At 37.9% G+C, this 15,129-nt stretch overlaps 1 protein-coding gene across 2 annotated transcripts in view; it reads left to right on the plus strand.

Moving 5' to 3' along the window:
• The window catches only part of LUZP2 (leucine zipper protein 2), a 477,893-nt gene extending 472,734 nt beyond the window's left edge, over nucleotides 1–5,159 (plus strand). For both annotated transcript variants that reach the window (XM_070735253.1, XM_070735244.1), the window contains exons 11-12: nucleotides 814–867; nucleotides 4,761–5,159. In XM_070735253.1, the coding sequence (XP_070591354.1) occupies nucleotides 814–867; nucleotides 4,761–4,865 (159 nt within the window). In that variant the 3' untranslated portion in view covers nucleotides 4,866–5,159. The remainder of the gene's footprint in view (nucleotides 1–813; nucleotides 868–4,760) is intronic.
• Nucleotides 5,160–15,129: the final 9,970 nt, after the last annotated feature.

Here is a 15,129-nt window from a genome sequence, read left to right on the forward strand (position 1 = left end):
CAGTGATTTTCAACCTTTTTTGAGCCACGGCACATTTTTTACATTTACAAAACCCTGGAGCACATTGAGGGGGGCGGGGCGGCTAAAAAAAGTTTGGACAAAATTTTTTTCTCTCTCCCTCCCTTTCGCTCTATTTCTGTCTCCCTACTTTCTCTCCCTTCTTTTTTTCTCTCTCTCCATCCCTCTTTCTTTCTCTCTTCCTTCCTTCCTCTTTTTTGCTCGCTCTCTCCTTCCCTCCCTCCCTCTATGTCTTTCTCTCTCCCATCTTCCCTCCCTCTCGTTCTCTCTCTATCTTTCTTTTTCTCTCTCTCTTGCTCTCTCTCTCTTGCTCTCTCCCTTGCTTTCTTTCTCTCTCTTGTTCTCTTTTTCTCTCTCTTGCTTTCTTTCTTTCTCTCTCGCTTTCTCTCTCTTGCTTTCTTTCTCTCTCTTGTTTTCTTTTTCTCTCTTGCTTTTTTTCTCTTTCTCTCTCTCTTTCTTTCTCTCTCTCGTTTTCTTTCTCTCTCTCTCTTGCTTTCTCTCTCTCTCTCTCTTGTTTTCTTTCTCTCTCTGAGCTTCGCGGCACACCTGACCATGTCTCACGGCACACTAGTGTGCCACGGCACACTGGTTGAAAAACACTGGTGTAGAGTATATAGAGTAAAAAGGGTAAAGTAAAGATGGGCAAATATTGAAACCCTCATTTAGGAAAGTAAGATTTCAATCATGTTTCTTTGAATTACTCCTACATGTGTTTAATAATCCAAATCAATTGTGTATCAATCATTGATTTCTAAATTATAGATGATGTTTAATACAGTTTTTTCCACTTTACAGATTGGCAACGCTTGTTTAGGAATCCAGAGTAATGTAACAGATCCTAGCATGCAGGTATGAATCTTGTACTTTTTATACATACTGATCACCAAAATTAAATTCCTTCTTTCTCCCTTGTTATATGAATCATCAGTTTTGAAAGAGAGAACATTTTCTCTACAATGTTATTTTTAGCCTTTGGGCGTTTTTTTCCCCCTTTTCTTTTTGTTTTGCTGTGTCTGAAACTTCATTTCTAATCTATAACTCTAAATCATGTAAGGCAAATGTTGCAGGAAGATATTGATGTAGGATGAAGACAATGAAGAAAAACTTAAAATTGAGGCCCTCTTATCACAGCTTTTTATTCATTATCCGTATATTGGTATATTATCCATACATTGGTATAGTCCAGTATTTTTTTACTTTATTTTGCAATAATCTGGTATTTTTAAAATTTATTGATACTATACCATGGTTTACTTTGGCAATATATTCCTATTTTAGTTAGTAGAAATCAATACTGGATAAAAATTTAGAAGTCAGCAGGCAGGACATTCATAACTACATATGAATCACTTTGCTAGAGTAATCTTCTTGTACTTATGGCATTCTACCCGAAGGAGAAGAATGAACAATTTGAACATTATAACCACTAAGACATAGATTTGTGATGGCCCACATGTTGATATATGTCTTCATTGTGTAGTTGCGGATATCACAACCATCTAGATAGGTTTCTGGAGAGTGTTGGGGAGGAAATAGAGATCATAATCCACAATGACACCAGTAACATTATAATCAGTCCTGGAAGACAAATGAGAAGCCCAGGGCTACCAGAATATTTTCATTCTCAAAAATTATATTTGTATCCTGTATAGGGTTACAGAGAATGAAATTCAAAATTTCAAAATGTGGTTCAATTAATGACACTATGGGACATATTTTATATGCTTTAAATAGAAAATTAGTGATTTGTCATAACAGGACATCTCATCTCAATATTCCAATGTTACTGCAATTTTCATCTTCATTTTCTATAAAAATAAATATATAGTTTTACATTTGTTCTAACCACTTTTCAACACATTGAGAAATTTGCAAATATTGTCCCATAATCTAATAGATAAGCCAAATTTTATAGATAAACACATTGTATACAACAACATTGTATATTTTCTTCTCTCTGTTATTTCCTAATATAAAGTTAGGATGGTAGTGGTCTGTCTTCCTTGCCTTGTCTATATTGACAAAAATATATAGCAATTCTTGATAATATACTATAATAAAACAATTTTGTTCTCTGCTACACTCCAAGAGTCTTCCAAGTGATAGGATTAAATTTTTAAAAAAGAATAATTCCTAGATTGTCCATGCCATATTTTCAAATTTTCTCAAAAAGTTAATAAAACATTTTCTGGTTAAGAATAGACATGGCCTGGATGAACCTTGAATTGATAAATTATATAGAGGAAATGGAGATATTATCAAATGTATGGGCTGATCATAACCCAGTAAAAATAAAATGGAACTAAAGAGCACAAAAGCTGGATGGACATTTAATCAGAGAATTCTAAAAGAAAACCCCTATTTACAAATGATGGTGAGGGGGAATAGATTACTTTTTTAGAGGAAATAGAAAAGAACAAACATTGGTCAAAACTTATGGGACACTACGAAAGGGATTAACAATTGCATATGTAGCAAAGAGAAACAAGGAAAAGAAGAAACAACATAAGAACTTGTATGCAAAACTTAAAGAACAGGAATTTGCCCCGGAAGTGGAATGACGATGCTGAGACAGTAGCTGGAATTAATATAGGGTCACTTTATTAATTAGCATAAATTTAAATGATGTAAATCTTAAATAACGTCAATCAAACAAAACAAAGGACCTGCAGAGGCCAAGAACTAGTGGGGCAGAAATTACCTGTCAAAACATTCATAGGCAACTATTGGGCATAATTCCTTGCTGAACCAGGTGAAGGTAGCCACCTTCACCTGGATCTAAGCCATGCCCATATGCGTGTGGGAGGAGCTCACCCTTCAATCCCCAGAGAAAATTGGATAAGGTGAGTCCCATGGGCATCCCTCCTCCAATGCCCGAAGTTGCACCAACCTATAGTTCATGGGGAGAGGAGGCCCATCATCTTTGAAAATATGCCCAAAAGGAGAATGCGCAGTTGCTCCTACTGCCCATTTCTGCCCCTAACCTGTCTACCGCATTGAACAATGAGAATATTTCATTCATTCAGATCTAGGACGTGTTATTTGAGTGTTCCCTTTATTTTTTTGAGGAGTATATATTGATGTGTCAATTTATGTGTATATTTATATTTTTATGGATGCTATAGTTATATGTATATTTAGGTTAATGTTGATATGTAAAACTAAACAGAAATTACAAAATGTATGAAAATTGTATCCTCTAAGTAGGAAAATTGAAATAAGGACTGACACTGATAGTGGACAGCTGTAAAAGTGAATATGTAATTTTAAATGTTGTAAAAATTCAATAAAAATTATTTTAAAAAATATTTTCTGGGAAACCTTCCTAGTGCATAGAAATGAGTGTTTAGTTATGTAATGTCTTGCTTTTTAAATAAGGGGTTTTTAGTTACTTTTAAATATTAGATTTGTACATTGTTTTATTATTGCTGTGAGCCGCCCCAAGTCTACGGAGAGGGGCGGCATACAAATCTAATTAATAATAATAATAATAATAATAATAATAAGAAGAAGAAGAAGAAGAAGAAGAAGAAGAAGAAGAAGAAATATTTGCTATATTAAGAACATAAGAAGAGCCATGCTGACTCAGGCCAAAGCCCACCGAGTCCAGCATTCTATGTCACACAGTGGCCCCCCAATTGTACAAAGGCAAAAGCCTCCCTTTCCCTTGACCCCCAACAAATGGTACCCAAGGTAATTCTGCCGACCTCAACCAAAATAGAGGCAGCACTTGGACAACCGTTTCAATAACCACCGATACACTTGGCATCCATGAATCTGTCAAATCCTGCCTTGAAGCTATCCAGGCTGACAGCTGTCACGACCTCTTCTGGAAGTGAATTCCATAAACCAACAACTCTCTGGGTGAAGAAATATTGCCTTTTATTTGTCCTCACTTTCTTACCTATGAGCTTTAGGGAGTGCTCCTTCATCCTAGTATTTCATAAGAAGGTGCTCCATTTCCTTGATCATACTTGTTGCCCTTTTTTGCACCTTTTCCAGTTCCATTATATCCTTCTTGAGGTGCGGTGACCAGAACTATACACAGTACTCCAAGTGTGGTCTCACCATCGATTTGAACAGAGGCAATACAACACTTGCCAACATATTTTCAATTCCCTTCCTAATCAGGCCAAGCATGGAATTTACTTTTTTTTTAACTGCTGCTGCACATTGGGTTGACGTCTTGATTAAGCTGTCCAACAAAACCCCAAGATTCCTTTCTTGGGGTGTCTCAGAAAGCTTGGTCCCCATTAGTTGGTAGGTATAATTGGTGTATTTGCAAAAAATTGGAAAACATGTAAAATCCCTACAAAAGGAGAAATAATTAAGAACATACTGGAATGTGCAGAAATGAATAAATTAACAATGGCAATTGAAGTATTATGATGTATGGGAGCGTTTTTTTATCATTGGATAGAAAATGAATATAAATGAAAAGAGATATGGAATTAAATAAAATGAAAGGGAACGGTTTTGATAGATGATAAGTTTAATTAAATTGTAAAAGGAGAGTTGTTTATGTTGTAAGAAAATAGTAGTAGAAGAAAAGATATTGATTTAAAATGTTGTACTCAAATGACACACTGTGATTGATGATGTATTGTTTGTTGAAAAAAATAAAAAAAACTTTTTATTTAAAAAAGACCTTATTCTTTAGTGTCCAAACTTACGTTTCCATTCCTTGCAAATCCCATTGTAACATTTGAATATTGATTGTGTTTTCTTCATTATACCCACAGAAATTACACAGTCCTCCATGGATTAAATCGGAAAATAACAAATCAACTGAGAGAAAAGGAAGCAATGCTGAAGAGTCAGCTAAAATCAATGAAAAGACTCTGTAAATGCCATCTTACTATCTTTAAAATGTTATTCATTTGCTATCGTTTTCATCTTTTTAGTCCAGAGGCATGAAAATGTACCAGGTTTCTAGAGCATGCAATTTTTTCACTATTTTATGGATGTTTGTAAATTAGTCAAGAAATTTCTGAAATAGATTGACTATTAGTATCTTTCAGCAATAATCCAACACAAATGGATGTTTGAAAAAAATGCTTTGTAATACAGTCCAGTTTTTTGAAATATTATTCTGCCCTGATCTGTAACTTGCTTATTATAAATCTGTTTTGTAAAGAAAAGCTATTAAGAAGTTTTATTTTATTAACCAATTCTGTTTTGTAAGTATCTTTATTGCATACTAAGGTTAAAGCAAAGGAACAAGTGTCTCTACACAAATGCACATATTCAATCTGACATTGTAGTGTCTGTATTTCAGAACAAAATAATTACCTATTTCAAGTTTTTTGATCCTCTGGAATTGTTATGTAGTAACCATTTGGTTCCAAGCAGAAACATGTGTGCGGAGCAATATTTATTATCCAAACAACTATTGAAAGTTTTAGAAATTACATCTAATCAAATAAAATACATTTTATAGCAGATTGGTATGGAAAACAGCTCAAAAAAGATTGCTAGTAATTAAATCTTGTTAAAAGTAAATGAAGCTTAAGATGATCAGTTCATGTTTTATAAAATTGTACAGAAAACACAGTTGGTTAAAATGGTTGAAGCAATACATTTAAGAATCATTCTCTTTGAACTGTAGCCTGTTTTAGTTATACTCTTCATATGGATTTCATGTCTTTGAAATCCTCCTATGTAATTATGTCCAGACATATAAATAACTATTTTCTAAACAATAGATAATTAGAATTCAGAGGAAGAAATGGTGTTCATTTAATGCAGACATACTAATTTTCTATTATCAGATGTTTGCCTTCAAGTAACAATGATCACATGGTTAATATGTGAAAATTTGTTTTTAGAAAGTTGTAATGTTTCATACATTGTACTAATAACATTCATTTGCCGTGATTATGGCAAATGATTATGAACAGATTCCTTACACTAACACAGTGCATCCTATTCACCTGGTTTCCAATCTTTAGCAGTTCACTGAAAGGCACTTGTGAAAATTCCTTGTTTATTGGATTGGGGAGTGGAATATCCTTGCCCCCTTTTAATGGAGACAGAATCTCATATGTCGTACACTAATAGTCTATAATTCTAGTTTTTCATTTTACATTAGATTCCACCTTGCCCATCTGCTCAGCCTCATATCCATTGCCCCGGAAGTGGAGTAAAGACGCTGAGACATATTGTGGATTAAATAAGGGTCATTTTATTAAATTTGCATAAATTTAAATAACGTAACTTTAAATACGTAAATTTAAATATTTAAATTCAACATAGCTAAGGACCTGCAGAGGCCAAAACTAACGGGGCGGAAATTCCTACCAGAAACTTCCTTGGCAACATTGGGCAAAAACTCCTTGCTGAACCAGGTGAAGGTAGCCACCTTCACCTGGATACAAGCCATGCCCCTTCATCGTGTGGGAGGAGTTCACCCTCCAATCCCCGTGGGAAATTGGATCCGGTGATTCCCATGGACATCCTCTCTCCAATCCCCAAAGTTGTTCCAACCTCTAGTTCCTGGAGAGAGGCGGTCCATCACCCTTTAAAGGATGCCCAAAGGAGCATGCGCAGTCACTTCTAATTGCCCATTTCCACCCCTAACCTGCCAAACCCCAATGACCAGAGGGAGGCCTATACTGACATCTAAGTGCGCCGCACCCCCTAACCAATCCAGTCCATACCGTCAGTGTGGAATAGGTGAAAAAACGGCCACCTCTAAAGGGGAGGCCGCAAAAAATTCCTATTTGGCCCCGAGGCAACCTCCTTCGGACACACTGTTAATAGCGGAGGGTGGCCGGATGTTCGCTTCCAGAAGGCTGCAGGCAAGGAGGAGGTCCTGCTCGGATCGCCCTTAAATAGGGCGATCCAGGACCTCCCCTGCCTCCCAGGAGGCAGCGCGCCAACCTGGCGCGCTGCCAAAAGCCGAACTTCTGGGTTTTTCGGAACCCAGAAGTTCGGGGCTCAATAGAGCCGCGCGCAGCGTCCCCCTTGCTCCAGGGCAATTTCGGCCGGCAGTTTAAGCCGCCGGTCGTGCATTTCTCTGAAACAAAGAGTTAAAGCAAACTAAATGCTGGTGGCGATTTGCTGGACCCTTTAAGGGCCCTGTGAATAGACATACCAAAGGTACTATCTTCAATTCCCGTGTCATGAGCATGAGGGTGGTGAAAAAAGCCAGCAAAGTTTTATTGCTGGAGTGATTCCTGAACAGAGTGGAGTCTTAATAGCCTGACGCCGAGAATGTGTCAGCAATGGCAAAGTCAGTATGGTTTCTAGTAAGGAAAAAGAAGGAAGTGGTATGGTTACACCTTCAGTTCTATTCCAAACCACCTAATTATTCTTAGTGCAGCAGCAAATGCTCCCCACAAATACTATACACTTATATAGAACTATTTGTAATAGTATTTAAGCCATAATGGTGCAACAATTATATTGCAATATTGCGAGTTAACTCTGCTCACAGCTAGGAATTTGTTTCTGACAGAGCTCAAAGTTGAGGCAGCCTTCCACCCTTCCGAGGTTTGTAAAATGAGGGCCGAGATTGTTGGGGACACTATGCTTACAGTTGTAAACTGCTCAGGAACACAAAGCAGAAAAGAGTGTGGATCAGGTTAGTTTATACAAAAATATGGGGGGGAAGTCATCTGGGAGCTGACGTAGTATAGCAATATATGTATAAGTGCTTCTGCTATTGCTAATTAAACCCCGCAACATTTGGCAAGCAACCTAATCAACTTTAGCTATTATAGTGATTTCCAACAATATTGAACTCTTATAAAGAGCGATAGCAGATATAAGCATTGTTAATTCTAATCTCTTTTGTCATCCTCCTCCTTGGCCTCCATATATAAATAATGGATTTTTGCATCCAGCTGTATTAACCATGATGGTACTCCACAGAATTAAGACCACTGATTTTCCAAAGTTTTAACCTGAAGTGAGGGAAATAAAGGGAGTAGAAGTAGAATTAGCCAATTCCTACTGCATTTTTTTCTATGCAAAAACACTTGAAGAAATAAAAAATAACTCATATTTATACTTAAAAGAGTCCCAGGCAGTAATGGGCAGCCAAACGTTTTACTGCCACACTGTGAGTGTGGATTATTTTGTGGGTGTGGCTTGATGGTCATGTGACTGGGTAGAATCTGGGGTGACAATTTGCTTCGCGTTTCCTGCGCTCTCCTTCCTGGGTCACCGCCTGCCTCAGGTTGGGTAGCTAGGCAAATGGGTGCCAATCAGCTATTGAGAAAAGATGGGGGAGGAAATGGACCACCTGCAACTCTTGCTGGTGTTGGTCTCCCTGCCACTTTCCGAGGAGGAGGAGGATGGAAGGGTTGGATAGTCAGTTGGAGCTGGGCACAAAGCTTTATTTATGTTGTGAGCCGCCCCGAGTTCTCAGACAGAGGCGGCATACAAATCCAATAAATAAATAAATAAATTTCCACTGGTGGAACTACATTCCACCCCATCCTGCCTGCTGCCCACCCCTGGTCCTGGGTAAGTACCTTGTTCTGGAGAATGGTTGCCATGATCTTGAGTGTAAGTGGCATTGTATGGGATCTACTAGTAAACATGCACAGGATTGTATTGTCAGCAATGTTTAACTTGTATCTACTTCTAAGGTATATTTAAAGTCAGAATCACCATCTCTGCTGCTGTCATATAAGTGTAATGTAAGAATTAGCATATATAATTATTGTTCATGTACTTTATTGACAGCCAGTTCCACATTTGAAGGACAATTGAAGTTTTAGCACAACCACTGAAAAGGGTAATGCCGGTTTTATGTAATAAAGATGCAGTTATTGAGGTTTATACAGCATAACAAGGAACACAAAGCATAAATGGCTATGGATCAGATTAGTCTACACAAAAATATGAAAAGAAAATCATCTGATAGCTGACAATCTCTTTAATCATAAAGAAATGCACTATATCCTAAGATCCATGGTTATAAGATTATAGTAAATACACAAATGTGAGTTGCTTAAATATTTGCCATAGTTACAGTAACACAATGTGGAGCCTTCTTTCACTAGGTATGATAATACCTACAACTGAGAATTTAAATTGCCCAGTTAGTCATTTCGAGCAAGATTATAAACAGCATTCCTAAAAATAAAACTTGTGGCAGCATCAACTATTTAATAACAATAACAACAACAACAACAACAGTTGAAAGGGACCTTGGAGGTCTTCTAGTCCAACCCCCTGCTTAGGTAGGAAACCCGGCACTACTTCAGATGGATGGTTATCCAACATCTGCTTAAAAACTTCCAGTGTTGGGGAATTTACAACTTATGGAGGCAAGCTGTTCCACTGATTAACTGTTGCAACTTTCAGGAAATTTCTCCTTAATTCTAAGTTACTTCTCTCCTTGTTTAGTTTCCACCCATTGCTTCTACCCTCAGGTGCTTTGGAGAATAGGTTGACTCCTTCTTCTTTGTGGCAACCCCTGAGATGTTGGAACACTGCTATCATATCTCCCTTGGTCCTTCTTTTCATTAAACTAGCCATGCACACAGTTCATGCAACCGTTCTTCATGTTTTAGTCTCCAGTCCCCTAATCACCTTTGTTGCTCTTCCCTGCACTTTTTCTAGAATCTCAATATCCTTTTTCCATTGTGGCAGCCAAAACTGAATGTAGTATTCCAAGTGTGGCCTTGCCAAGATCTTATAAAGATGTATTAATACTTCACATGAGCTTTACATGATATTTCACATTCAATAAAGGAAAAGAGGTTTTGAAATGGGACATGGTGATGACCTACACATTCAGGAAAAACAGACTTTTAGAGTAGAGGGACCTAACTTCTACAAGCTCAAAGATTATATCAATCTTTTTTATAGATGTAGATTTATATAGGTTTGTATAGATATATAGATATTTGTTTTCGTAGATATTTATATAGATATATAGAATCCTCAATCTGAGTATTGTATTGGCAGTTCTGTGTTAGCAAAAACTTCAGAAGAAAAGGATTTAGGGGTAATGATTTCTGACAGTCTCAAAATGGGTGAACAGTGCAGTCAGGCAGTAGGGAAAGCAAGTAGGATGCTTGGCTGCATAGCTAGAGGTATAACAAGCAGGAAGAGGCAGATTATGATCCCGCTATATAGAGTGCTGGTGAGACCACATTTGGAATACTGTGTTCAGTTCTGGAGACCTCACCTACAAAAAGATATTGACAAAATTGAACGGGTCCAAAGACGGGCTACAAGAATGGTGGAAGGTCTTAAGCATAAAACGTATCAGGAAAGAGTTAATGAACTCAATCTGTATAGTCTGGAGGACAGAAGGAAAAGGGGGGACATGATCGAAACATTTGAATATGTTAAAGGGTTAAATAAGGTCCAGGAGGGAAGTGTTTTTAATAGGAAAGTGAACACAAGAACAAGGGGACACAATCTGAAGTTAGTTGGGGGAAAGATCAAAAGCAATATGAGAAAATATTATTTTACTGAAAGAGTAGTAAATCCTTGGAACAAACTTCCAGCAGACGTGGTTGGTAAATCCACAGTAACTGAATTTAAACATGCCTTGGATAAACATATATCCATCCTAAGATAAAATACAAAAAATAGTGTAAGGGCAGACTAGATGGACCATGAGGTCTTTTTCTGCCGTCAGACTTCTATGTTTCTATGTTTCTATTTTATAATGGTATGCTGCAGAAACAGATGGTGACAGAATCTCGTCTGAAGAGGGATTCAGGCATTTTACAGAGTGAATTGATGTCTTGCAAAAAAGCGACAGCATTTATTTTGTGTTTGTATATTTTTTGTCATATCTACTCTAGAAAGGGCTATAGTGGGTCAAAGTAGGAAAGCTTGCAGATAATTCAACGGCCACACTTCTTGCCCTCTTTAGTAAAGTTTGGTATAAAGTGGAGCTAAATTTTGGTAGATCTCAACATTCACTTTTCACCTTCTGGTGCATTAGTTTGTTTTGGGCTGGTTCAGAACATTTGAAGAAAATAGCTATGAAGCTGCCTTCCTCAGCTTCTGTAGCATTTGATTTTCTCAGGTGTATTGTCTGCAGGAAGAATAGAGTGACTATTTTAGTTCCCATGACAACTTTATTATTACCCATTGAAACATCTTTGCCAAAAGTTGCCTTAAGGCAGGCAGTTGAAATTCACTTGGCAATGACAGAGGCAATTCTTTCTCAATGGATTTTGATTGTGAGAAATTGTTAAGTTTATATTTCTAATTACAGGTATTAGCAGCACACTTTCTTTCTAGCAGGAGTGGGGGATTTTAGTGTGAACTTTTGAATCAATACTCAAGTCTATTCCCTTCAGAAAATTATTTTCCCTATTATTCAGAAATACAATTCTTCTGTATAAGAAGATATGACTACACAATGAGAAACAATTTTATGGTTATAACTATCTGAACGCTGTCAGTCTGGCTTTAGACTGGGGTATAGCAGTCAAATGGCATCGATCACACTTAAGGACTTTTGAGGGCTCAGGATGGAGGTGATGTAAAAATTCTGGCCCTCCTGGACCTCTCATAGGGTTTCAATACCATCAACCATGGTATCCTTCAGGACCAGCTTCTAGGACCAGGAGTGGGAGGCACTGCATTATGATAGTTCTCCTCCTTCCTCTGTGACCAGTTTCATTGGTAGGTGATAAGACATCAAGTTTTATGCCTCTGCAATGTGGAGTACTCCATGATTTGAATATTTTACCACTTCTTTTAAATATCTACATGAAACTGCTAGGAAGTCCCTCTGTTGATATGGGGTTCAGTTGATAATACGCAATTACATATCTCCAGTCTTGGTTGTCTGTTAGTAATGCTGTAAGAATTGTGTGTATGTATAAGAGTGTGATTTTCTTTTTTATAATAACTTTTTATGGGTTTTTTTTAGTTTGTTATGTTTTAACCTTAGTTAACTGTTTGACTTCTTTTACTGTTTTGTATTCATTCTTATTGTAGTGTAAATAGATAGACAGACAGACAGACAGACAGACAGACAGACAAATAAATAAATAAATGCTGAGTGGCTGTAAGCTGTAGATTGTAGGCTTAGGGTATGGACTGAGAGGAACCAGTTTCAACTCAAGTCTGTCAAGATGGACCAGTTCTCAGGTTTGTTTGTTTGTTTATTTATTTGCTTGCTTGCTTGCTTGCTTGCTTGCTTGCTTGCTTGCTTGCTTGCTTGCTTGCTTGCTTGCTTGCTTGCTTGCTTGCTTGCTTGCTTGCTTGCGTACTTACTTACTTACTTACTTACTTACTTACTTACTTACTTACTTACTTACTTACTTACTTACTTACTTACTTACTTATTTGGATTTGTATGCTGCCCCTCTCCGAGGACTCGGGGCGGCTCACAGCATATATAAAAAGCAGAACAGTAATATAAATCCAATAAATGCTACATTTAAAAACAGTTAAAAGAAAAACTTATCGGCCAATCATTCAACAATCATATTTAACCATTAAATGGTCAGGGGGAAGATCTAAAAATCCCAAGCCTGACCCCAAGGTCCAGGTGACATTTCATCTTGGTCTCTGAGAGGTTGGCACTTCCCCAGACTGAACTGGTGTTCAGTTTGGGTCCCCCCCCCACATCAAGGAGCTAGTGGCAACTGTGATTAGTGGAAGTTTGCGCTTATTCATCTAGTGTGCCACTTGCATCCTTTTCTGGACTGGGAAGCCTTGCTCATAAACACTCATGCCTTGATTACCTTTCATTTGGATTACTGTGATGTGCTCTGCATGGGGCTGCCCTTGAAGACCACCCAAAAAGTTCAACTGGTCCAAAATAGAGCAGTGCATACAATGATGGGTTCCCCAAGGTTTACATCTCTGTTATGCAACCTATACTGGCTTTCAATTTCTTTCCAAATGCTATTCCAGGCATATGGGGTTGCCTCTACCTAAGGACATCCATCTGTCCTATCAGGTTTGAAAGGGTGGGAGTGCTCCTTGTCCCTTTCTTTAAACGGAAGTGCTACTAGTCCCTTCCTTAAAAGGTTATCTGAGGAACTGTTCTTGCCAGTCACATTTGCGTGACCATCAGAGCAGGGAGGCAGGGAATGCTTTGGGTCCCATCCCCTAGGGCAGGGATAGGCAAAGTTGGTTCTTGTATGACAAATGGACTTAAACTCCCAGAATTCCTAAGCTAGCATGATTGGCTTAGGAATTTTGGGAGTTGAAGTCCACATGTCATAGAAGAGCCAACTTTGCCTATCCCTGCGCCAGGGTTCCACCTGGTGGAACCCAGAAAAGGGCCTTCTCCATGGTGGCTCCCTTCTCCATTCCCCCAGAGATTAGAAGGGCCCCCACTCTAGCACTCTTCTGGAAGTGGGCCTGGAGAATCCAGAGTGGGATGAAACCCATTAAATGGCTTGTGTGATCCATTGTCATGGTGGGTGGGAGTGATTTTAGTATATTATATAAATTTATCTGATTATTTTTATTATTTTAAATGAAATTTTATAGTCTGTAAGCCGCCTTGAGTCGTCATGGGCAAATAGCCAAACAATATAAATTTAAACAAACAAACAAAAATGACCATCCTATGGGTGTTAGGAAGGAGGTCTTTTCCATGGTAGTACCCACCTAAACAGTCTTCCTCTGTAAGTTCCAGAATTCATGCCTCTACCCCTCCTAGCTTTTCATAAAGCACCGAAGACCTGAATGTTTTCAAAATCTGGAATAAGATATGTTGTGTCCAGGGGACAGTTAGGCCTTGTACCCGCCCCACATTCCTTGGGCGGGAAAATACTGCAAGGTGATTGGTTGGCTCAGCCTGGCAGCCCGGGATATATATAGCTGCCAGGCACGGCCATGTTTTGTCTTGTTCTGTTCTGTAAACTGTTACCTCCTGTTCAATAAAGAATCGTTCTTATTTCAAGATTGCAGTCCTTCATTCCAGCAAGGATTTAACAAGATAGATAACAGAATATTGAAAGCTTGACTTGATGCCAGGTTTTTATTTTCATGGTGTTGATTTTAATAGTTTTAATATTGGGGATTTTTTAAACATTATTTTAATTTTTGATTAGGAACCATCTAGGACAGTGATGGTGAATGTATGGCATGTTTGCCACAGGTGGCATGTGGAGCAATATCTGAGGGCACCTGAGGTGTTGCCCTATATCAGCTCCAGTCTTCAGGAAAGCTTCCTGAATCCTGGGGAACAGTAAAAAAAAACATCCTAATAGCCCAAGCAGACGTTTGCAGGTGTCAATGAGGCCTTTGCATATGTGTGGGAGTTGTGTGCATGCACAGGTAGACAGTGTGGGGTTGTGCACTTATGCATGGTGGAGGGCATTGTATTATGGGTGTGGCACCCAAGCCCAAAAAGGTTTGCCATACTCATCTAGGGCTCGTTATAAGATGGCTGTTTTAAATAAAATAAGTACATTTATAAAAATGTATTATATCAAGGGAAATTGTCTGCAAGAAATCTGCACATTAAGAAGAACTGCAAACAAAAAGGTAGGTTTTTAGAGCCATCAGTGCTCTCCTCATGCTATCAATTCAATACTTTCAGAAAAGTTTCTTTTTATTTTTATACATAAGTTTATTTTTATTTTTATCTGAAATACTGGATGGAAAAGACACAAGAGCATCTTGGGTGATTTTGTATTTTAGCATCTTTGGATTAATTTTGTCTCTTGGGTTGACATAATAATTATAGACAAGTACACATTTTTCAAGCTCTTTCTAATCAATGGAGTTTGAACAGAAGAAAAGTCTTGCATCTTTCAGTTCTAATCTCACACACTCAATCTAAATGAGGCTTTAAAGAAGAAATCTTTCAGCCCAGCCAAACAGTTTATGTAGTAGTTATGGAAAAATAGCCGCACATGAGTGCACACAATGTTCATTTCAATTGTAAAGAAATATGAGTGTAGACCTCTCTGGGAATGAAGACAACTGGTTTATTATTTAAATGTTATTTAACATGAGATAAATGAGACTGTGAATCAAAATTATGCAAAAAAAATGAAGAGGTGGTGGTAAAAATGGACACATTTTTACAAGTCTAATACTTTTATTTATTATTATTAGAGTTGAAAGGGACCTTACAGGTCATCAAGTTCAACCCCCTGCTTGAGCAGGAAATCCTACAGCACCCCAGCCAAATGGCAGTCCAATCTCCTCTTGAAA

This window comes from Erythrolamprus reginae, chromosome 1 (assembly GCF_031021105.1).
Source record: "Erythrolamprus reginae isolate rEryReg1 chromosome 1, rEryReg1.hap1, whole genome shotgun sequence".
Taxonomy (NCBI): domain Eukaryota; kingdom Metazoa; phylum Chordata; class Lepidosauria; order Squamata; family Dipsadidae; genus Erythrolamprus; species Erythrolamprus reginae.